The 25,242-nt window shown below is 31.3% G+C and overlaps 2 protein-coding genes across 4 annotated transcripts in view; one reads left to right on the top strand and one right to left on the bottom strand.

Moving 5' to 3' along the window:
* LOC134725902 (poly(A)-specific ribonuclease PARN-like) overlaps positions 1-15,392 on the bottom strand; it is a 35,952-nt gene extending 20,560 nt beyond the window's left edge. For both annotated transcript variants that reach the window (XM_063590174.1, XM_063590175.1), the window contains exons 1-13: positions 15,338-15,392; positions 14,629-14,706; positions 13,432-13,505; positions 12,147-12,214; positions 11,697-11,778; positions 10,939-10,999; positions 9,935-10,118; positions 9,253-9,357; positions 7,108-7,231; positions 3,970-4,026; positions 2,961-3,038; positions 1,813-1,856; positions 479-521 (exon numbers count right to left, since the gene is read on the bottom strand). In XM_063590174.1, coding sequence (XP_063446244.1) covers positions 479-521; positions 1,813-1,856; positions 2,961-3,038; positions 3,970-4,026; positions 7,108-7,231; positions 9,253-9,357; positions 9,935-10,118; positions 10,939-10,999; positions 11,697-11,778; positions 12,147-12,214; positions 13,432-13,505; positions 14,629-14,706; positions 15,338-15,356 — 1,017 coding nt within the window. In that variant the 5' untranslated portion in view covers positions 15,357-15,392. The remainder of the gene's footprint in view (positions 1-478; positions 522-1,812; positions 1,857-2,960; positions 3,039-3,969; positions 4,027-7,107; positions 7,232-9,252; positions 9,358-9,934; positions 10,119-10,938; positions 11,000-11,696; positions 11,779-12,146; positions 12,215-13,431; positions 13,506-14,628; positions 14,707-15,337) is intronic.
* Positions 15,393-15,525: 133 nt separating this feature from the next.
* The window catches only part of LOC134725901 (bifunctional apoptosis regulator-like), a 30,935-nt gene continuing 21,218 nt past the window's right edge, over positions 15,526-25,242 (top strand). Inside the window, exons 1-7 of one of the 2 annotated variants that reach the window (XM_063590172.1) lie at positions 15,532-15,627; positions 16,610-16,635; positions 18,253-18,528; positions 19,237-19,447; positions 20,092-20,245; positions 20,714-20,862; positions 22,725-22,883. In XM_063590172.1, coding sequence (XP_063446242.1) covers positions 16,610-16,635; positions 18,253-18,528; positions 19,237-19,447; positions 20,092-20,245; positions 20,714-20,862; positions 22,725-22,883 — 975 coding nt within the window. In that variant the 5' untranslated portion in view covers positions 15,532-15,627. Of the gene's footprint in view, positions 15,628-16,609; positions 16,636-18,252; positions 18,529-19,236; positions 19,448-20,091; positions 20,246-20,713; positions 20,863-22,724; positions 22,884-25,242 lie in introns of both variants that reach the window. The other variant, XM_063590173.1, reaches the window with a different exon arrangement.

Below are 25,242 nucleotides of genomic sequence, written 5' to 3'. Positions count from 1 at the left end.
CATGGAATGTTAAATTAATCTAGTTGATGTTTGAAGTCTGACAAGAATTTATTAGAGATAGTATACAAAAAACCCCACATATATGGAATCCTTCATTCCTATTTACATCTAATATCAATAAAATGGTCTGACAAATATCTAGAATAGCTAGATGTGCATTAAAAGAATTGAAATCAGATCTGTGTAAAAATTTGTTAGTTTATTTAATAATTTTTACCATAGAATCCGACTTTTCCTTAAAATTCTATCTTATGTATTAGCTGCTTTCAAATAAGTTATACATGTACTTTCTCAATCTAAAGTTTGTGAGATTTAAAATATGGATCTAAAGTTAATGTAATCCATCAATTCATCACAAATGATTTGTTTTACACATACTTCAAAAGAATTAGTAAAACCATAAATAGATCTGCCTGTAAAAACAGTTGGTATACAAAATTTTGTTTTAATTTGAATTCTCTTCTGTATATTTACTTACCTTAAAGGGGTTCATGCTTCCCATCAGTTTTGTATCAACAATTCTATATAAAAAGAAACACTATAAATAATTTGTAGGCACAGAACTTCTCTTTAAACACAAATAAGCATATGTACAATTTAGAACTTAGTATGGCGTTCATTATCACTGAACTAGTATATATTTGTTAAAGGGCCAGCTGAAGGACGCCTCTGGTGCGGGAATTTCTCGCTACAATGAAGACCTGTTGGTGACCTTCTGCTGTTGTTTTTCTATGGTCAGGTTGTTGTGTCTTTGACACATTCCCCATTTCCATTCTCAATTTTATATAAAATAATATAATGTTTTCATTCATTCTTGTTTCCTGTTTTTTAAAAGCCAGAACTGAGTTTCGATTCCTCCTTTTTTTTATTATATTAAATTCAACAACTTTCAGCTTAATGAAAAAAATCACGTATTGAAATAAGCATTTTATTATTAATATTCTTCGCCATCTTTATCCCTCTAAATAGCAATTGACTATAAAAAGTATGAACTTAACTAGAGTATAGTGATTGTAAGCACTACAGAGGTCCCACTAGAGTAAACAAGTTATATGTGATAGGGTTGTTAGAATATCGATAAAGCTTATATCAATGGAGGGCAGAGAATTCTGATGCACCACAAATTCCTAAACCAAAATGGCTTTTCTAACTGAAACAATTTTTTTACAAATGTACAGCAATGTCAAAGATGAACAAGAGATTTGTTCATCACTTTTTATGGTTGGTTTTCTTCCTTGTATCCAAATATATTTTGACTTTTTTCTATGCTTTAAAAAACTATAGATTAATTTAACTCAAACATATATAGTTTCTTCTTTTCCTGTGACTTTTTATCCCCGTGCATTTTTTTCCTGTGACTTTTGTTCCTAAGGATTTGGTGACTTTTTTTCCCTGTGTCTTTTTTTCCTGTGACTTTTGTTCCTAAGGATTTTGTGACCTTTTTTTCCCCGCGTCTTTTTCCTGTGACTTCATGCCAATTTTAGTTAACCAAAAATGCAGTTTTAAAGCAGATTTTTTTTTCTACAGTTGAACTTAGTTTTTGACCTTAACCTTGACTGAAAGGTTTTTTCTTCTTGTATGAGACACAATTTCTTAATTTTTATTACATTTAATGTGCATATATATATATTCAATGCCATTTTAAGTCTAGTTGGCAGAGAAAGGATGAATCCATTTCTGCTTAGGAATTATTCTCAAAAGCATATTGTTAGAACTTTACAGTATCATTTTTAATTTATTTTTGTACAAATTAAACCAAAGACATTTCCACTAAACATATAGAAATATGGCTCCATTATTCATTATACAAACCTAGGGAATGCACAGTGAGTCATCGCTTTAAAATCTTCATAACTCTAAAACAACAAAATAAAAAAAATACAAAGGTATAGTAATTTTAAATGTGAGATATATCAATATTTTTTTAAATTTATTATCGGTTTCCTCCTGGATAAATTATGTTAGACAGAAAACAAGAATGTTTTCATAGTACAAATATGATTTTTTATGTTCAGTAGACCATGAAACTGGGGTAAAAAAAGTATTCATCATTTGAAAGATCAAATCATAGGGAACATGGGTACAAAGTTTTAAGTTGATTAATCTTCAACTTCATCAAAAACTACCTTGACCAAGAACTGTAACATGATCCAGGACAAACAGACGAACAGAGTGACACACACACAAAGGAAAGAACTAACATACATACAAATAATGAACTAACAGACAAACAAAAGAAGGAACAGATGCACAGACTGAAAAAATATAATGCCCCTAAGTGGGCATAAAAAAAGGACTATTAACAAATGGCATAAAAATGGACTATTAACAAATGACATAAAAATGGACTATTAACAAATGGCACAAAAATGAACTATTAACAAATAGTGTAAACATGGACTATTAACAAATAGCATAAAAATGGACTATTAACAAATGTGTAATTTTCATTAAATTTAAATTTACATCAATTTCTATTGTCCAATACTGATATAATGAGCTTAAAAGAAATGAAAGGTAAGGTAAAAAATAAAATCATGATTATGATTCTTAATATATGTGAAGAGGGTGTATGAATTCAAGCATCTCATACACCTTTAAAAAGATCAGTCTTGTATGATTTATAATTTTAGTACGTTTATATGTTAAGTATAGCATCCATTTTCACTTAACTAGTACACATTTCGTTTAGGGATCAGCTGAATCATGCCTAAGGGTGCAGGATTTTCAAGCTGTGTTGAAGACCCATTAGTGACCTTCGGCTGTTTTCTGCTCTTTGGTTGGATTGCTGTCTCTTTGACACATTGCCCATTTCCATTCTCAATTTAATCTATAAATCTAACTTCTTAAATTTTTGGGCCCTAAAATATAAAACATTCTTTTTTCAAACAATTACTTTTTCTTATCAATTTTAAGTAAAAAAAAAAAAAAAAATGAGTACACTTATATGATAAACTTACATCTGGCAATGGGTAATAAAATTGATGCAATATATGGATGATATCTAATAACATATTATGCCCCAGTAACAGCTTGCCCTGAAATAAATAATGTGATAAAAATTTAAAACAAAAACTAACATATTTTTTTTGTAATAAATATATTCACAATTAAGGTTCCTGCATGTGTCCAATTATTGTTAAATGTGCCTTGTTCTGCAGTCAAAATGCATGTGTTATCAAATTCAATAAAATTTTAGTCAAAGTTTTAATTAAGAAATAATTCATGGGGGCTTGAATATATCGTGATTTTACCACAGGTTGGCCCTTTATGACAAATATTTTACCCTGAGCGATAGCGAGGGGTAAAATATCGGCATAAAGGGACAACCCGTGGTAAAATTTAGATATATTCAAGCCCCCATGAATTATTTCGATTCTAATAGGACAAATACGGCATGTTTTTGGGATCGAAGCGCTCTAGGTAGAGGCTGATATTTGCCGTTCCCATGAATAAACGCACCATTCAATTGGCGTAAAAGAACGGAACAAACTGAATAAGTGACATGCTAAACTATTTACAATAATGTTTTTAGATAGTTTTGGGTGAATTTAATGATAATTTACTTATATGTCTTATATATTTAAAAAAAAATTGGCTTATATCACATTTAAGCATCGTTTGTTAACGTTTTCTAGTTGTGATGATTTTCGGTTTCACAAGCGTGTATTTTCCCGTAATATGCTTATATTCTGACGTCGTTGTTCTATGACGTCGGGTAGCTCATTCATTAATATACATATGACGTGGGAGTACAATAGGAACAGCCCTATCAATATATTCATATTTTACCACGGGTGTGTACTCAAAGCGTTTGAAGGACGTCATGTTAGAATTGTCGTTTTAAAATGCACTTATAACATTGTCTACATTCTATTAAAAAAGATTTCTTTTTTTCTCACTTTCTTATAAAAACAAAAACAAACATCTGACTATAAATTGGTGTTATAATTTTGATAATAGACTTACACTTTGAGAAATCATCTTTATAACTTGTGTAAATCCTACAGCATCATCTATTTCAGCCTGTATTGATGAGGATATACAAAATTAGTTAACATTGGTTATTTTACATCCATTGAGAAGCAATTGATCATTGTGTTGATTTGTTGAATTTTGTGTCTAAAAACTGTAGTTGGTTCAAGTCTTGACTAATATTTGGTGAGTACCAAGGATCCGGAAATTTTTTCACCTAATTTCCGTCATTTTCATACAACTTAAAAGTTGATACCCCTTTTCTAAAGATGATTGCCAAAATCACATTACTGCATGAGACTCATTATGAGTATGCTCATACTCGATCGTCATGTTCGTAGCATCAACAAACTTGTTTCACAGTTGCATCGCATTTACTTCATGATTTGTCATACCATTTTCCAAAAATCGATCAAGGGCAATTAAGGGAAGGCAGCAGTCTAAAAATAAAATGATTTTAATGACTCAAAACGATAATATTCTCAGTTATCGCTTACGTTTCTTTCAATTCTGAAGTCATAATTCAAACCGGATGTACTGCGACAATACTAAAACGAACAATTCCGGACTCATTTCCGGGATTAGTTTTGTTTATCCAAATCACAGGAAATCATCGGCTTTTTAATATTTTATCTTTAATGGTGTAAAAATATTAATTAAAGTAGTTGCACTGGCTTTACTTAGGATGAAATTATTTAAAATTTACAATTAATTGTCTAAATCTGTGGAAGAGAATTTCAAGCATGCATATTACATAGTAAACAAAGCACGTGTGTTAGAAGTAAAAAAAAATTTTTTTCTACAAAATTAAACCAAGTTTTAATTTGATTTTAAATCATAATTGACAATTGTCTGACTTGTTGAGTAATTAAATATTGAAGCCAGTTGGTATGGAATTTTCATTTCTTTATAATAATAGTTTAGAGCTTGTGATTAATTGCCAGGTGTGAATTACAATGAATTAAAAACACAGGTAAAGAGATTAGTAATCATTAGCCAATAGCTCTCCGAGGCATTAATATAGTTATTAGGAGGCCCTCAGGATTATAACACTTTATTGGAGTGGCAGTTTAATTACAGGAAATCGATAATTAAACAAAAATATGTTCAAAATGGCGATTTTGAAAGTCGATCTCACCGAAATGACCGAAATTATTAATGTAGAAAAATAAAATTTGACCTAAATCCCAATTAAAAGTTTAGGACATTATAGTTTCAGTTTAGGACATGACTGGCAAATATGACCGTTTCCGGACCCTTGGTGAGTACCGGTAAATAAATTATCAAATATCTCCTAAATTGTCAGTTAGACAATATTTTTGCTTTTTACAAAGTTTTGTCCATTTGACGCTGAAATATTTTTAATTTTAAGGATTATGTACCCTTGTGTTGACTCAATGTTAAACATAAAGAATTTTATAGAAAATCCACACCCTTTCACCTTGTACTCTCATATTTGGCAATTTGGTGCCTTGTAGATAGAGGGTTATTGCATGCAGTGCTAGCAATGACTTCCTTTAAACAAGTTTATGACACGGGTTATGTTCTTCTTATATATGTTATGATGGTATGATACTAAACCCCTAACGGGAAGGATTGTGCCTGATGTTCATATGATGAAATCATAATCTTTCAGTCAGTTTAATTGAAGTCTGGAGCTGGCATGTCAGTTAACTGCTAGTAGTCTGTTGTTATTTATGTATTATTGTCATTTTGTTTATTTTCTTTGGTTCTTTTGGTTATTGAACTGAATTTTAATGTGCGTATTGTTATGCGTTTACTTTTCTACATTGGTTAGAGGTATAGGGGGAGGGTTGATTGAGATCTCACAAACATGTTTAACCCCCCCCCCATTTTTGCGCCTGTCCCAAGTCAGGAGCCTCTGGCCTTTGTTAGTCTTGTATTATTTTAATTTTAGTTTCTTGTGTACAATTTGGAAATTAGTATGGCGTTCATTATCACTGAACTAGTATATATTTGTTTAGGGGCCAGCTGAAATTCGCCTCCGGGTGCGGGAATTTCTCGCTACATTGAAGACCTGTTGGTGACCTTCTGCTATTGTTTTTTTATTTGGTCGGGTTGTTGTCTCTTTGACACATTCCCCATTTCGATTCTCAATTTTATTATAAATTTAGATATTGGTGAAATCAAATATAAATATGGATCAACTCAAGTACACCCCTTGGGGTTTACTCGACTTTTGTGACTCAGCACAAGGTATTTTTGAATTTAAAGGCTGACTCTTTGTCAACAATAAACGATTACACATCATAAAAAAACAAGTAAGTAATCTATGTTCTGATTATATTAACAAAATTCTCTTTTTTAAAGTCTGTGGATTTTCTACAAAATTTGGTTTTATTGGCCACAATATCCTGTTTTTCTATTAAATGCAATGAAACAATAAAAACATTTCTTTGCAATTAGTTTCCCCTTAGTATATGTATACAATGGCCCATTTCTATTATCCATCATCTTTTTCGAAATAACATAGCTACAGAAGGGATCATAAACCTTAAGGGCATACAATACAGTTTTGATCCCGTGTTTACAAGTGATGAAAAATTGCATAAAGGCCATTTTTTACCTGATTAAATCAAATATGAAATAAAAAATATACCTTCATGTACTACTTTTTGAGTTAAATGAGGTCGAAATTTGGTATATTTGCTTTTTTTGTTAAATAATTTGTAATTTCTGTTTTTTATAAATATTCTTAAAATTTATGCATTTTTTTTCAGAAATTAAAAAAATTGCACTATTTACAGTTTTATAAAATTTGGTCCACATAACCTCCCGGTAAATAGAAACAAAATGTTGTTTTCAAAAATGGGGGTCCATGCATTCGTTTTCAAATTAAATCAGTTTGGATGATAAAAATCAGTCAAAAAATGAATCTTTTCCCAATATGTCAAAGTTTGAAGTCGCGAAAATAACATTTACATTAGCAACGTCATTACCTCCCCTGTAACTGTATCGTATGCCCTTAAGATGATTCAAACCGCAATGCACACACATGGGTTTCACTATATTTCTCAACCATCTAATGGAGGGGGCATAAATATAGCAACCTGTAGAAATTTAAAAATGACACTTTAACAGATATACAGTAACTATGTCATATTTTCTTACAATTTCCTTAGCTTGTTTCTCTTTTTCTTTCTTCTTTAAATCATCTTCACTTTTAACTCTTGTTACTACAATAAATCTTTCTTTTTTCTCTCCTGTTTTTGTTTCCAAGTGAAGACCTGAAAACCTGAAACAACAGGAAAAATATAAAATATAAAAACATAAAACTTTTTCTAATTCGCCTTTTTTTAAAATAGAAAATATTAAGAAACCAAGGTTGCAAATCCCTCTGGCAAAGATGAAATTGGCTCTTCACATTTTGTCCATTTTGGTCAGATACTCATCATGTATTCAAATAGCCATAAATTCTTGCTGTTAAAAGTTATGGTTTTGAGGGCTTATAATGGAAGTTGACCAAACTAGAGGCTCTAAAGAGCCTGTGTCGCTCACCTTGGTCTATGTGAATATTAAACAAAGGAAGCAGATGGATTCATGACAAAATTGTGTTTTGGTGATGGTAAATGTTTGTAAATCTTAATTTACTAAACATTCTAGCTGCTTACAATTATCTCTATCTATACTTAACATGGCCCAGTAGTTTCAGAGGAGAAGATTTTTGTAAAAGATTATTAAGATTTATAAAAAAATGGTTAAAACTTTACTATAAAGAGCAATAACTCCTAAAGGGATTAACTGACAATTTAGGTCATGTTGACTTATTTATGAATCTTACTTTGCCAACATTTATTGTATTTTAAAGTTTATCTCTATCTAAATATTCAAGATATTAACCAAAAGCAGCAAAATTTCCTTAAAATTACCAGTTCAGGGGCAGCAACCCAACAACGAGTTGTTCGATTCATCTGCAAATTTCAGGGCAGATAAATTTTTACCTGATAAACAATTTTACTTCATGTCAGATTTGCTCTAAATGCTTTGGTTTTTGAGTTATAAGCCAAAAACTGAATTTTACGTTCTATTTTTAGCAATGGCGGCCATCTTAGTTGGTTTTCCCGGTCACAAAACACAATTTTTAAACTAGATAGCCTAATAATGATTCTGAGCATTTCGGTCATGTTGACTTATTTGTAAATCTTACTTTGCTGAACATTATTGCTGTTTACAGTTTATCTCTATCTATAATAATATTCAACATAATAACCAAAAACAGCAAAATTTCCTTAAAATTACCAATTCAGGGGCAGCAACCAAACAAAAGGTTGTTCAATTCATCTTAAAATTTTATGGCAGATAGATTTTGACCTGATGAACAAATTTACCCCATGTCATATTTGCTCTAAATGCTTTGGTTTTTGAGTTATAAGCCAAAAACTGCATTTTACCCTATGTTCTATTTTTAGCCATGGTGGCCATCTTGGTTGTTTGGCCAGGTCACGCCACACAATTTTTAAACAAGATACCCAAATGATAGTTGTGGCCAAGTTTGGTTTAATTTGGCCCTGTTGTTTCAGAGGAGAAGATTTTTTTAAAAGATTACTAAGATTTATGAAAAATGGTTAAAAAATTTACTATAAAGGGCAATAACTCCTAAAGGGGTCAACTGACCATTTCGGTCATGTTGACTTATTTGTAAATCTTACTTTGCTGAACATTATTGCTGTTAACAGTTTATCTTTATCTATAATAGTATTCAAGATAATAATCAAAAACAGCAAAATTTCCTTAAAATTACCAATTCAGGGGCAGCAACCCAACAACGGGTTGTCCGATTCATCTGAAAATTTCAGGGCAGATAGATCTTGATCTGATAAACAATTTTATCCCATGTATTGACATCCCATGTCAGATTTGCTCTAAATGCTTTGGTTTTTGAGTTATAAGCCAAAAACTGCATTTTACCCCTATGTTCTATTTTTAGCCATGGCGGCCATCTTGGTTGGTTGGGCGGGTCCTCAGACACAATTTTTAAACTATATACCTTAATGAAGATTTTGGCAAAGTTTGGTTAAATTTAGTCCAGCAGTTTCAGAGGAGAAGATTTTTGTAAAAGTTAACGACGCCGGACGCCAAGTGATGAGAAAAGCTCACTTGGCCCTTCGGGCCAGGTGAGCTAAAAAGGGCTTCACAAGCATAAAATTTAAAAATTGTAATTTCCGTTGTTATGTACTTCCTTACAGTCTATTTCTTCTCCGAGTCAGGCTGAGGTTTTACATACATATAAGTCATAAAAAATTCAGGGATATTTACTTTTGTCTAATAGTTTGGTACAGTAACTTTCTCTGGAAACCATTACTGGGTGGTAAATTCAATGTGTTTTTTGCAGGATCATCCATAAATTTCTGTATAAACTCACTGGAACAAAAAAAAATACCTCATTCATGATAAATTACATCAATATCAAATCATATTGTTCAAAAGAGAATTTCAAAACATAAATGACCATAGGCACATAGCTGAACAAGCCAACTACATGATTAATTCTGAAATTCTTTTTCAGCCCTTGACACTATCCCGACAATGACAAAAGAATAGTTTGATCAGACTCCATTATGTAATTTAAAGCCATCAGTATGTTTCCTCAAGAAAAAAATCTTCATCACAAGCAGAAATTGTTTCAATATGAATATTAGGTTTGATATTTCAATTTTCATATCGAAGACACATGGTTGTTTATTTGGAAACATCATTTTCAGAAACAGTTATCAAAAACATTGTGAAATCTTATAACAAATCCATGCATGACAAAAAAAAAATGTTGATAATCTGTAAAAAATGAGAACTACGGATCCCTTTACTTTTTACAATACTAAAAAAATGACAGCCAATGATAATACACATTGTTGAAGAGAAATTTCCCTTTTTTGTTTGTAGCATAACTAAATACAATATATTTGATTGCAGATAACAATGCTTTATATATAAAACCAACCAATTATTGCTAATGAATGCTTTCTGTTCATCTGGTATATGTATAGGACCTTTAGTTACTCCTGCTTGTTCGTCTGTCCCTGGAGTAGTGAAGGCTGGCGATGAAAACAATGAAACCTCTCCATGTTTCTGTGCTAAAACCTCTCTTAATTTTCCTTCCTGTTCTGGTGTCAGATATGATATACCTAGGACAAATACAACAAATAAATAAAATCTATCCTTAGCTTTCTCATCTACCAGGAATAGAGATTCATTTTTATAATACTTTGCATTCGATTCATGCATTTGTTTGTGAGTACCAATTGTTAGTGACTAGAGGAAAATAGTATATTAGTTGATATTAGATTAAGTTGTTTTGACAAGGTCTGCTTACAAGACTATAGAAATTTGTACTTTGTTAATCCTTTCAATTTGTAATTTCACATATACATGAACCTGTGAAATTGATGAAAATTGGTATCGAAATAATAATAAATCCACAGTCCCTATCAGAGTATTATTAGCTATATAACATGAAACTCTTCTCTGACAACACATGTTTGTTAACAACATTCCAGAAAACCTAATTGCCCAAATCTCTATATCTCTGTTTATCAACATTTCATTTTTATGACTTTTATTTTTTTTACATAGATAGATGGATAGATTGTGTTCAGGGGTAAATTTTGTATACATATTAGGTTGAGAACATGTTGATGTGACAAGAACATAAAACCTTAAGTCACATTTTTAGCATGATAGTTCACCAAGTAATAGTCCACAAGAAGATGTGTCACACTGTCTCCAGTTCAACAAGTCTATTTTACATGTACCTTAATATGAAGTTAAAAGTCAAAAAGCAGGAAATATCAATTTTTAAGTCAAAACCATACCCTCCTGCAATCAAGAGGAGCTGGCTTTCATGAGATTTTTTTTTACCCATACATCAAACTAATGATAAGGAATAGAAATGTATCCACTTTAAGTTCTTAGTATCTTTGAATTTAGTTATAGTACATTACATACCTTCTAGAAAGACTTTATTGAAGTTAAAACCTTGTGATGCTAAGAAATCTATACTAGAAGCCTACAACAAGAAAACTTTGTTAGTATTTACTGTGACTTGACTATACATTCATTACGATGAGATATCATTGTGTTTACCAAAGTGTTTAAAAGGTGCATTTATTATCAACATGTTTCAGGTCCTGATTAAAACAAATCAACACTGAAAAATGTCAATTTAATAAAAAAAAAAAAATACTATATAATCCTACACAAGGTGGTGTTATTGAATCCTATTAAAAATAATATTTAAAGGATCTGCTTACTTTAGATATTTACTTATACAATATTGGCTTTATGTTTGAATATCAAGCTTGGTTTCACTAAAAACTTCCATATGAAGATCACAGAAAGCATGACTCAGTTGCTTTAAACTTGATCAGTTGGTAATTGTCAAGTAAAATTACATTCAAATTATTTTTTAAATGTGTCTGAATTAGGAAAACTTGTAGACCAAAGAAGTTCCTTAAGGAAAGGAAATTTATCTAAAAATGCTTAAATCTTTTGAAAATTGTTTCTAGTGCAGAGTTTCAATAACACTTATTATTAACTAACTACTTTGTAATTCATCTAATTAATATAATTAACCTCAATCATGACAATGGAACATAAAATTGTCTTAACCATTGCTGAATATTTTTGATCTTTTACAGAAGGAGCCTAGCTAAAGTATTCTATATATTAAGTACAGTTAAATATTTGATTTATACACAACATACTTGGCATAAGAATCTGAGGTCAGGAGCTACTCTAGAGTGTGGTCGAGGAAACACATAGAAATTAAATGGTCTGGCTTCATACCTACAAAATAAAGGAATAAAATCATCTATTTACTTTTTCTTTTGAAAATATCACATTTTCAATTTGACCTAAACAAAATAATTGAGCTTTCTTGTCATGCTAGTCAGTACTCAGTAGTGGTTCCAATATTTCCAGAGAAAATTTAAGTAGCAACATATAAAGAATGTCCATGTTTTCTACAGTCAATCTTTCAAATCAGTATCCTTTTGCATCCTCATAATCATCCTCTAGATGGTTTTGATTATTATTTACAAAATAGTTATCATTTATTGGTCATTGAAATAAAGATACATTTTCCTCTTGTGTTTTCAACAACGACTACATTTTTGTTTTTGTCACTTCTGTAAAACATATATTATATTCATTACCTTTCTGTTTTCTTGTTAAATTTAAAAGTACAAATGCCGACTTGGAACATCAGGAAATCACTACAACTCTGAAATATCATAAGATAAATTTTAATCATTAATTTTCCAATTTATAAATGAATATTCCTTCTTTAAAATCTTACAAAAATCAATTAAACAAATGTTTTTTGAAGAAGGAAATTGAAATATATAGAATTATTTTACTTTCTACAATTCACAATGTAACAGAATATAGCTCATAACAAGTGAAACTGCGAGCTACTGCTCACTGATGATACCCCCGCCGCAAGTGGATAATATTAATAGTGTAAAAATATGCAAGTGTTTGGTAAACAGGAAGTTGTCAAGTGATCAATCTGAAAACGCATCACACAGTATAGTTGACTAATATAAATCCTGAAACCAAATTTCAGAAATCCTTGTATTGTAGTTCCTGAGAAAAATGTGACGAAAATTTTCAACTTGGCTATCATGTGTAAAATCATACAAGTGTTCGGTAAACAGGAAGTTGTCGAGTGATGAATCTGAAAACGCATCACACTGTATAGCTGACTTATATAAATCCTGAAACCAAATTTCAGAAATCCTTGTATTGTAGTTCCTGAGAAAAATGTGACGAAAATTTTCAACTTGGCTATCATGTGTAAAATCATACAAGTGTTCGGTAAACAGGAAGTTGTCAAGTGATCAATCTGAAAACGCATCACACGGTATAGCTGACCTAGATAAACCCTGAAACTAAATTTCAGAAATCCAAGTGTAAAATCATACAAGTGTTCGGTAAACAGGAAGTCGATGAATGATGAATCTGAAAACGCATCACACAGTATGGGTGACATATATAAATGTTGATACCAAATTACAGAAAGGGTGGATGTGTAGTTCCTGAAATGTGACGAAAGTTTCATGGGACGGACTGACTGACGGACGGACTGAGGGACAGACAGAGGTAAAACAGTATACCCCCCCTTTTTTAAAGCGGGGGTATAATTAGAGTGAGGACGAAAGAAGATTATAGGCAAAAAGAGATGATTGGTGGTTGTTAGTTTTAATTAACATTTTACTGGGAAAAAAATGCTTTCAAAAGTCTGTTTTGATTTTTCTTCACATGCTTTTAGGTTGTGTATCATGTGTATGATGACAAGAATATCATTTGAAAATATTTTCCAATTAATTCACCTTTTAGTGGTGTATCATGTGTATGTAGACAAGAATATCATGAATATCATGAAAGGTACAGTAAGTACTTTTCTTATAAATTATTTTGGCATGAAAATACTATTACCTTTTTAACTTTACCATATCTCTCTTCATGTGTATCAAAGGGTGCAATGTGGCTGTGGTTTGCTGCATCCAAACCTTTTTCAAAATACAAAATGTTAATCAATACTGGTCATAATTATTCCTTGTTTTTTCTAAATGAATTCCTTTTATTCTCTTTTTACATTTGTCTAGGTGATATCTACATAAACAATGGCTAGGTCAACACACTTCATACCAACTAGTTTGAGGATCCATAAACCTTAATTCTGACTGTTCCCTTTTGATTTACAATTTGTAAAAAAACCCAAAGCACATGACTTTTATGAATGTATCACGTCTATTTCATGCTTAAGGAGGCTCAGGGTTACAAGATTTTTTGAAAAAAATTAAACTTTAATTTTTCTTTACAAATTTTATTGTTACTTTATCATATGATCCAAAAATTATTCCAAAACAATAATGTGTCCATAGTACACGGATGCCCCACTCCATTATCATTTTCTATGTTCAGTGGACCGTGAAATTGGGATAAAAAATGTAATTTAGCATTTAAATTAGAAAGATCATATCCAAAGTAACATGTGAACAAAGTTTCAAGTTGATTGGACTTCAACTAAATCAAAAACTACCTTGACTGAAAACTTTAACCTGAAAGTTGAACTATCATTTTCTATGTTCAGTGGACTGTGAAATTGGGGTCAAAAGTCTAATTTGGCAATTAAATTAAAAAGATCATATCATAGGGAACATGTGTATTAAGTTTGAAGTTGATTGGACTTAAACTTCATCAAAAGCTGCCTTGACCAAAAACTTTAACCTGAACGAACGAACGGAAGGACGGACGGTACGACGGACAGACGCACAGACCAGAAAACATAATGCCCCTCTACTATCGTAAGTGGGGCATAAAAATAAATTTGTGTTAGCCCTCTGTGACTTTTAAAATTTTGATATTATTTAAAAAGCTCCAAATTATCTCATTTTGGTGCAAAAATGCCATTTTTTGGCATTAAAATTGAAATATCTTATTTAACTCATCAGTGACCTATATTTTTTATTGTTGTTTTCGAATGAGCTGTACATAAACATGATAAACTAACTTATTGTAAAATTTAAGGGATTTCTGTAATTCAGTTCTTTTTTTTTATTTCGATATTACAGATATTAACATAATATAAACAAAAACAAGCAAATTTTTTTGCTTCAGTTATGAATTTACCTGAAAATTCGCCATCTATTGCAATGAAACAACATTCTTTTATTGCTTTACCAACATCTGGCAAAACTTCTCTAAAATCTGAAATAGAAACTCTAAAAGTAGAATTTATATGAATTGAAATTTAGGTTATGAGGACATTTCCAAAATAATTAATTGATGTATCCTGTAAAATAATTTAAATGTTCGAAATGGCTTGAGAATTTATATATTCCTGCATAATTTAATGACAAGTATAAGTTCAAGTTTACACTACTCAAAACCTATACAGAGTAGTCAGCTATAAAAGGTCCCAAAAATTCTAAATGTGACATTTCCATACTCTGCATTATGCCTGATACTTATCCTTTTTATGAAAACAATATCTCATTTACATAAATATATATTTGTTTTCTTCTTAATTATGATAGAAAATAGAGGAAACAAGTATTATTGACCGAAACGATCTGGTTTATGGCCGAAACGACATAAGGCCGAATGGTTTCGAAACGTCTTTAATAGAACATGTAGAAAAACGTTTTGAATGATTTTTTTTTGTAGTCGACAGAATAATTATGATTACACTACATTTCACATAATTGTCAGACAATGACAATAAATAATTTCTGCTGACAAAGTAATATTTAATCTTTTTACTACATGGTTCGACAGGGAAATTCTTCGATTACTTGGTTTTAAAGTTATAAAATATGGATTTGAAAAGCCCTCTCACTTTTTCGTGTGACTTCCATTTTGTCGCTTACGACATGTACAAAATTGATGATACAACTAATATAAGCTCAAGAAATAATTATAAAAGATACTTTAAATTAGAATAATTTCTGTAAATTATTTGTTTGATAAATGATTATTTTTATTGAATGCAATTACGTATCGTAATTTTAAATGCTACAAGCGGCTGCTTTATACTTTCGGTTTGTTTGGAAACAGAAAACAACAACATATATATCTAGATCTGAGAAAATAACCAACATCAAGAGTTTATACCCTTATACATATTGAGTAAACATCTTTATGAAATTATTAGAGCATGAAGAGTTGTTGTGGTTTAATTGAGACTAGTATACTAATATATTGATAAAAAGTACTAACTCAGACTAACAGACTTTTTTAAAGGTGCAAGAGCCAAGATGCTTTTACTAGAACAGCATGACAAATTTATAAGATAGTCAGTACTGTGCCTGAACCTTATCTACAGACAGCTGTGACATAACTTATTCAATTGCTTCTGTCTTTATTTTAACATTACATTGGTACTTATTTATATATTAATGAATATTGCATCATATTTGTTTTAATTCAAGTTTCTATAAAATAACGAATATTTGGTATGATTGCCAATTAGACAATTAGAATACTCTCTACAAGAGACCAAAATAATACAGTAATTAACAACTATAGGTCACTGTATAGCCTTCAACAATGAGCAAAGCCCATACCGCATATCGTCAGTTATAAACATGATAAAAGACCCCGAAACGACAATGTAAAACAATGCAAACAAGAAAACCAACAGTCTTTTTATGTACAAGAAATGAACGAAAAACAAATATTTAATGTTCACATATAAACATGATAAACAAACAACAACCACTGGATTACAGGCTCCTGACTTGGGACAGGCATACACATACAGAATGTGGCATGGTTAAACATGTTAGCGGGATCCCAACCCTCCCCTAACCTAGGACAGTGGTATAACAGTACAACATAAGAACGATCTATGAAAATCAGTTGAAAAAGGCTTAACTCATCAGATGGATAAATCTGACAGCTAGATCAAAGCCTCTAAAAACTAATAAAGAATAATATGTATGTTTCATAGAAATCATAAATATTGAAAACTTTTCAAAAGGGTAAAACTGTAGACTTGACAATAACATAGCAATTAAAATATGACTACCTTAATTCCCTTCGTATGTATATTCAAATTAATACAAAATGTATGTTGGAAAATACATCTATATGATAATTTCAATGACAGATGTGGAGTTCAAACCTGATAGGATTGTATGTATATTTTTTATTTCACTGCACTTACTTCATACAAACAACCTTTCACTAGTCATAGTCAAACAATGTAAGCTAAACTGCTTTACCAATAGATGAGTTGTAGACCTAGTTAAGAAATGAATTTAAACTGCAATTTGGTAAAATATTAAAGCAATAAATCACTTTCAAGTTTGTCTGTCACTGGAAAAAACTTGTCAACTACAATGTATGCACACCTTATTGATGTCGATTACCAGATAGAGGTCATCACCTGTACCCCTGCACTTTTAATGTTCTTCAAGCGTCTTAGTCATGTTAGCGATTGTCATTGTGCAGGATAAATTAAAATTAATATTTGTTCCGTAGGTCCCTAATCACTATTCCCTTATGATAGCAGTGCTGAATATCAATTGTAAGAATTTAATTTGCGGAATAATTTGTGCAATATAGCATTATCACTTTTTCCACCAATCCCTCAACAAAGGAATGGAAGTGAAGACGCTCCTTAACCCACATATGATGTTCACTAAAACCAAAGATTTTGAAAGTTTTGCAATGAACTCAAAAGTCGACTATTTGTTTTGTGTATGGGTAAAGAATTAAGGATAAGCACATTAAACAAGTAAACATTAAAAAGCAATATTTTAATGAAAATTCTAGAAGAAAAGTAAGTTTTTCTAGATACTAAAGAAAATACTGAATGCCTTTTCTATCAGCACAAACAATGATAAAGACTTGAAACAGTATTTAATAAATTCTAAACATATTGAGATACCCTGATTAACAAACCAATCCTATAAGTCATTGTAAGTGGTCCACAATATTTTTGTCTACAAACTATGAAAGAAGTTTACCCACCACATTCTTCTGTTGAATATAGGAATTTACCTCATCTTCATTACTGCCTTCAAACACAACACACCCATACATATTACATGTACATGCTACATGATCATCGTCTGCTCTCTCATAGCTTTCATACACCTTATGTGTATGCAAAGTTTTACCTTCCTTCTCAACCAGACACCTCCAGCATATCTGCATTCCCTCCCAGACTTTCTCATGTCACTCAAAGCAGAAACATTGCTGAATATTACTACATGTTACTAAATTCTATACTCTAATTCTGAAAAAAAAACCACATCCTAGACAAAAAAGTTTAATGTCTATTAAAAAATCAGATGTGTACAGGCAATAAGCTTAAAGTGTTGTACTTTAATCAATAACTTTTGACAAATGCTCTTAAAGTTGCCTCGTATTTCAACTAATACTGGATAAGTCCTGAATGTAACCTTTACAGCTTGTTTTATTCTTATCTAACTAGTGAAATGCAATTCAGCATACTTTCAATTTGGCATGTCTATCAAAGACTTGTCCTGAAATTTTCCAGACCATAAAGACAGCCAAAATATTACAATATTGTTTCAAATAATGTTATCATGATTATCCTGATGCCTTTTATAGCTTGTTGAAATTGTGATGGGTTATAATTAGCTCATTGTGAAAGGTTGTAATGACCTTTTGTTGTTTACACCTTTGTCCATCAGGCATTGGTGGATATAGTGTCTCATTAATTAGAACTCACACAACATCTTATGTTTATCATGTTTATATTGTATTTTTTTTAAATTTCAGAACAAGAAACAAAAGGTCGAATGTGATGTCTATGATGAGAACTGTTGAAAGAGACCTTCAAGACCAAAGTGAGGATGGAAATGAGGACATGGATGACGATAGTGAAGTTAGCTGTGGTGTTTGTTATGATATTTTAATATATCCAACAACATTACGATGTGGTCACAATTTTTGTCGTCCTTGCTTGGCACAATGGTTTTCTACCTCAAAGAAGAAAGAATGTCCTATCTGTAGACAAAAGTACACAGATAAACCGGAAATTAACAATCTCGTTAGGTTTGTAGTCAGTATTGGTAAAAACTGAAATTAATTGTATTCTGTTAATTGTTAAATGAGGGGGGATAGGATCTTTATCAGGACTCTGGGATTGGGTACTTTTAAGCTCGGGATTTCAAGATTGAACCTTTCAGGATCCGGGTATTCTATTTTTTCCAATTTCGGGACCTCTGAATTTCGTGTTTTTAAGGCCGGGATTTCAGGATTTCTTGTTTTTAAGCCCGGGATTTCGGGATCAGGACCCCTCCTAGTCCCCTCTTAAATGGTGGGATTAACATTCACGATTTTTTTAGAGAAATCTTTATCAAATAGCTAATTACCTGAAATGGAGTTTCCAAAAAATATTTCTAAACCTCCTCCTCTGTAGTAACCAACTTTTAAAGATTTCATCAATGTTTTAAGAATTTTGATAAAATAATTTGAAAAGGATGATTCAACAGATCTCTAATACATGTACTACAATATAGAATCTTGATAGCCTCTATTAAAAGGTGGGCTAGGATCAAATGTTTTCATTTGCTATTTTTATTGGCATCAATTTGTGCATGTTTTAAAGATATTTTCCAGTAAAACAAAAATAACAGAAAGAATCAGTATTTTAAAATGTAATTTCATGCATAGCTCTTGACAAAGTTTAAATTGAACATATGCTACAGTGTAGGTATGGTTAGAGTATAATGTATACAATTTCACCATTTTCATTTTCAGAACATTGACAGAAAAAGCTTTCAAAGAAAAAATAGAGGAAAGAAAATCTACTATTATGACACCAGAAATGAAGAAACTTGTGGAGGACTATGACAAAGCTATGACCGTCTCTGTACCATCTAACTCTATCAATTTTAACTGGGAAAGAAACAGGAACAGAAATGGTGCAGATTTTTGTTCTGGGATACTTTTCATGTTAGGAATAATGACTGTGAGTAAATGAAAGGGTAGTAGGTAAAAGTCACATTAAAAATTGTTATGATTCAGAATAGATATAAGAAGATGTGATGTGAGTGCCAATAAGACAACTCTCCATCCAAGTCACAATTTATTAGATAAACCATCATAGGTTAAAGTATAGTCTTCATAACAGAGCCTTGGCACACATCGTACAACAAGCTATAAAACGAAATTATGACTTTGACATGAGTATTAAAGTTTCAAACTTTCGCTAATGAAAAAGTAACATAATATGTATTATCACAATAATAGCTAACCAAAATTGTTTACTTATATAACTGGTTACTGCCTTGTTGTCAGTTTGCTTATATTTGCAATGCTATAGTTTGTGAGTAGGTCATGATCAGTCAAAGGGGAATCTAAGAACAAATTTGATATGCAGTTGTTTTACCATTAGCACATCTCATTTTCATGCGTAATATTAGGTCTTGCCTCCTCTGTCATAAAGAATGTTGCAAAGTTGACATTAAATTTTAATGTTAAGGTCAGTTTAAGGGCAGTACCAAATGAGAAGTCTATGGTAGTTTGGTATTAGTATTGTCATATCTCATTTCCATGAAGTTATTTTAGTATTGCTTACAAACTTTTCTGTATAAAATATGTACATTTTTGTAGATAATCTACTTAGTATGGTACTGGAGAAACACTGATGATGATTTACTGACCAAGAAGCATGTCAGACATTGGACAGTGGAGGATGTTAACTCATGGTTATCAAGTATGCCGTGGACAGAATCATACAGGGAGAATTTCACCAATAAATCAATTGGTATGTTAATAAAAGTATTTATCTGTGTTTTAATCAGAAACAAAAGCTGGAGAGTGCTAAAAAAGTAGCTTGTTGTCTAGTTACAGTAATAAAACATATTTTGTACAAAAAATGCTTAGTGCTTAGTGCTCTATAATGGCTTTGGTTTAATCTGTAATGAAACTGTCAATGATTATGATGGATTAATGGTAAACACTTGTCATTTGGTAGACTGTAATCAATGTCTTTTCCACACTTTCTCCTCAGATAACAATAATATGTATGGACATGGTTCAATTTTGCCAGTGATTATTCTATGACAATTATTGTGTACATTAATGAACATGAATGTCTGACAAGCTTTGTTCATAGCCCTTTTAAATTATTCATACATGATAACATTGCAGTTTGGGAAACATCATAGTATGTTGTTTGTTCTCATGATAAATTGTATGTTCATCATGATAGTTCTGATTCTTTCAATTTTAGATGGACGACTGCTACTAGCTTTAAATGACGAAGGGATGACATCTGTATTGAATGTATCTGTACCATTACACAAGGCAGCCATTTTAGCAGCTATAGATAGTCTGAGAGAAACTGGAATGAAACATCCTTCAGATCTATGGGAATATAAGGTAAGGTATGAAGTTACCTTCACTGTACACTTAGAACTCCAACATGAAGACAAAAGGGCAGTAACTCTTGCTCAAATTGTGACAATAAAAAAAACAAACTATTGCAGATTATTCATTCACAGTTATGAATCACAGTTACTGTTTGAGTTGATGGCAAAACTTTATAAACTTTATAAAAAACCCAAAACTACCACTTGATAAATGTTTTAACAATACTTAGAGATACTTAGGCAATATATTCTGTGTTTAAAATCAAATTCCTATTAACATGATTAAACACTGTAATAGTACTTACAATAGTGGGGTACCAATTTCATGATTTTGATGTTTATCTACAATTTTTAGTTTTCAATGAAATATAACAACTGTGATTCAAATCAAGACAAAAAGATCCCCAGTTTGGCTACATTGGTACAGGCATATAATATAGAGACTACATCTGATATCAGCAAAAGCACTATGTACTAGGATTCATTGAAAAACTTAGACTGTTTGACTTTCAATCTTTTAATTCCCATGAAAAATGAGTTTTGGTGATAATCCAACATCAGGTGATCAAGTCATCATTTTATCTCCTCATAATTCTCATATGAAAAAAATTACAATATTGGGCTTGCTTTTTTTGGGCAAAGATTGCATAAAATACAGTGCTGACTATATATCTACATCTTTCAAGGTCTATCACTATTTTTGAGACACGCAAAATATAATGCATTAATCATCATAATCTATACATCCCATCCATGAACAATTCCAGAAATTAATCAATGAAATTAATGCTCATTCAAGTTACATAGACAACAACTGTATAGTGTCTTTAAATATCAACTGTATTTGTACGAGGCTAGGAAACAAGGTGTATGCGAGCTTTTAGCGAGCTACTACACCTGTTTCCAGCCGATTACAAATACAGCTGATATTTAAAGACACTAAACAGTTATTGTCTTTATCCTGCAATTAATTCTGTATATTGTTTGTGTTTTAAAAACACAAAAACTAACATATTTAGCATTTGTTTTCGATTTGTAATCCCTTGAGGCCCGCATAGTAATATCAAAATCACACATTACCATGATTACGCTGAAGACGGGTTCGCAAAAAAAAAATCTCGAATGGTCAACAATAATGACATCGCTCAAGGTGAATAATTATCTTTTTTAACATAACAACTAATTTCAACAGTAAAAACAAATTACAAAACATTGTCAAATTTGAAACAGAAGTGTAGGAGTTGTCCTACGCTTCAGACTTGACATTCAATGAATATGCATGCTGAAATTGACATGGTTGAGTTTGTAACACAATAATTTGAAATCGACAATTGTCATTGTAATTGGAATACAACTGGAATACACATTCTGAGGTCACACAGGTTCAAATAATACTCAGTCCAGCAGTGGGCGGAGCTTTAAAGTGATATCTGTATAGTATACAGATACAGCATAGCGATATCTGTAGGGCTGTATCTGTATAGTAGGACACCCAATTGCAGGATAAAGAATTATGTTATGCTTGTCAAGAAAATAACATAACTTTTGCAAGGCACAGGAATCTAAATATCAATTCTAAAAATATCAATAATTTTATTGTTAATAAAGTCATCTTTAAAAGGTGGAGTTGTCTTCCTTGAATCAACATGTACAACAACCAATTCTTTATACAATTCAATAAGTGATTTTACTTTCCAATGATAAATTAAAAGCAATTGTGACCCTCCAATGCTTACAAGTACTTTGATTATTTCATAAGAACTAATATTTTATTCTACAATTACATTTGTATCAGTTATATCCTTATATTATGCAAAAAACAAATAATTACTTAGTAATTTACCAAAAAATTATATGCCTTTCATATTTCAGTCAATAAACCCTGGATATGCACTATTTCTATTATATGGAATCAAAGATTACCCCAGACTTACAATCCTGTATTTTTACTGGTATGATTACTACAACATGTTCCTACCATTTGTACACTTTACCTGTCCTGCAGAGGAGTATGTTACCAACCTTAATATGGTAAGTTAGGAATAAACCTAGAATTACTACCCTATACTTGTACTGGTACAATTACTACAATATGTTTCTACCATTTGCTCACTTTACATGTCCATCAGAAGAGTATGAAATTAACCTTAATATGGTAACTGTCTGCTTCCTTCTGTCATATTCATACCATTTGTACACTCTACCTGTCCTACAGACATGACAGATAAAAAGTGACAAATAAAGCTAGAAATACTATTCTATATATATTTCATGAGGGTAAGTACATTTTCATTGTGTCGTGTTCCTGGAAAACTACATTTCTAGCTCAGGAGTATGTCACTAACCTTGATATGGTAAGTTACAACTAAACCTAGAGGTACTATCCTATACTTGTACAGATACTACAGCATAGCCCTGCCATTTGTACAATCTGCATGTCTCTCAAAAGTTACTGTTACATTCTATCATGTCCTATACCATTTGTATAGTTTCATTGTCTGACAGAACATCAGAGTAACCTCTAACCTTATTATTGCAAGTTACAATTTGATTCTGTCATGTTCTTACCATTTGTAAACTGTACATGTCTGACAGAAAAAGTATTTCTTTGACCTAGGTATGATAAGTTACACAGTTTCGTTTTGTGTATATGTTAAATACCCCAATAACCATGTCCTCAATATGAATTTGGTAAGTGATACATCATTTGATTTTATGTGAAGGGGTGTCTAACACATATGTGTACTGGATTTGTAAATTAGACGTTACAACATCATCTAGCATAAAGCAGGTCGAGTAACTGTTAAAGGTCATCTGTTCATCCATCCAAAAAACCAAGAATAGAAAACTTTCCACTTGTTTTCTGTCTTTTATGAAAGGGAATGATTTTAAATATTTGGTCTGCAGCTTGATAGGGGGTCTCATTGGGGGGTTCCGATCCTGGATCCCGCTTACTGTTTTGTCAGATTCCAGTATCCTGCTGACACTATGTACGTTCGCATTTCTCATTTTTTTGTCATTTCCCGGGTCCTGCTAGACCTCATTTCCTGTTTTCACGACACAATAATTTGATTTTCGCGTGTCACGCTTACAAAAAAATCAGCACTCCCGTGTCACACTTAGACCCCAATGAGACCTACTTGATAATGATCATGATGAGTTGTAATTTAAGTAAGAAATTTTTTCATCAGCCATGCAGCAACTTCTTTTTGGCAATCGATTTTACAACACTTATTGTACACTGAAAGTTATCTTCAATGTCCACTTGGTTTCTGTCAATGGGGAATGTTTTAATATTAAGTCTTCAGCTTGATAATGTTGAGTAGAAATAAGGAAGCAATTTTTACATCCACCTTCCAGTCAATCCCTGTTTATTGATAGTATGATAGTTTACAAAAAAAAATATTCAGTGTTTTCTTACATTGATTATCCTGCTGTAATCTCATTTAGTGAGTTTTATGCAAACCTTTGTTCTTATTTTTTTCAATGGAAGGATTTTTATTTAAATATGTCCATACACATATCATTCACTAGCTGGTTGTACAGTTTTAAGTTTGAGTCATTGCCCTTTGTGCTGTGCTCCATTTTATCTTAGAATAGTACCAAAAAGTTATTGCTGAAACATATTGAATTTAAATTTGGGTCTGAAATTATAATCTTGCCAGTTAGATAACTATTTAAGTCGCCAAAATATTGCCTAAACCCACTGGCAGACTGACTTCATATGTATTCAATATTATGAACTAAGGTCAGACTATTCTATAGCTATTCAATGTCAGCAGAAAAATATCTCACGTGTAATGCCCAAATGGATTTCTTAATACTATTTCAGGTTTTAAAAAAATATTCACAAAAATGTTAATATCCCTTGCATAGAGCAAATAAACATGCTTCATTAAACTGCTATATGCACATTTTGTTTTAGAAGATATTTAGTATAAAGATTTCTCACATTAGTTTTTTCTACCATGACTCAAGTTATAATGTACTTTTGTTGTCTATTTTAGTCGCTTTCTCTTGAGGCATTTCTAACTGTTCATTTTCTTAGTGTAAATGATATGAAATAGGTTCATTTATTTGACATCTTTTGAAAATCATTAAATTGCAAGATGATTATAAGTAAATCATGGAAGTTTCTGGCATAATCGGTTCATATTCAATATTTACTGTGGGAAATAAATTTGACAAAAACCTTGTGTAATTCTTTAGAAATAAATTGCAATGTTTATTTGATGGATTTGGAGAGTCTTAGATGATATTAAACATGAATAAATCACATGTATAAAAGTGCATAGTTATAATGTACTTTTCTCTAAGGTTGTTTTAGTACTGTTACATGTATTTGTCAGACACTGCTAATATAAATGTTTTTTTCTCTGCCTTAACCATT

Source organism: Mytilus trossulus, chromosome 7 (genome assembly GCF_036588685.1).
Source record: "Mytilus trossulus isolate FHL-02 chromosome 7, PNRI_Mtr1.1.1.hap1, whole genome shotgun sequence".
NCBI lineage: Eukaryota > Metazoa > Mollusca > Bivalvia > Mytilida > Mytilidae > Mytilus > Mytilus trossulus.
The sequence above is the reverse complement of the archived record's forward strand: the minus strand, read 5'-3'. Positions and strand labels throughout refer to the sequence as shown.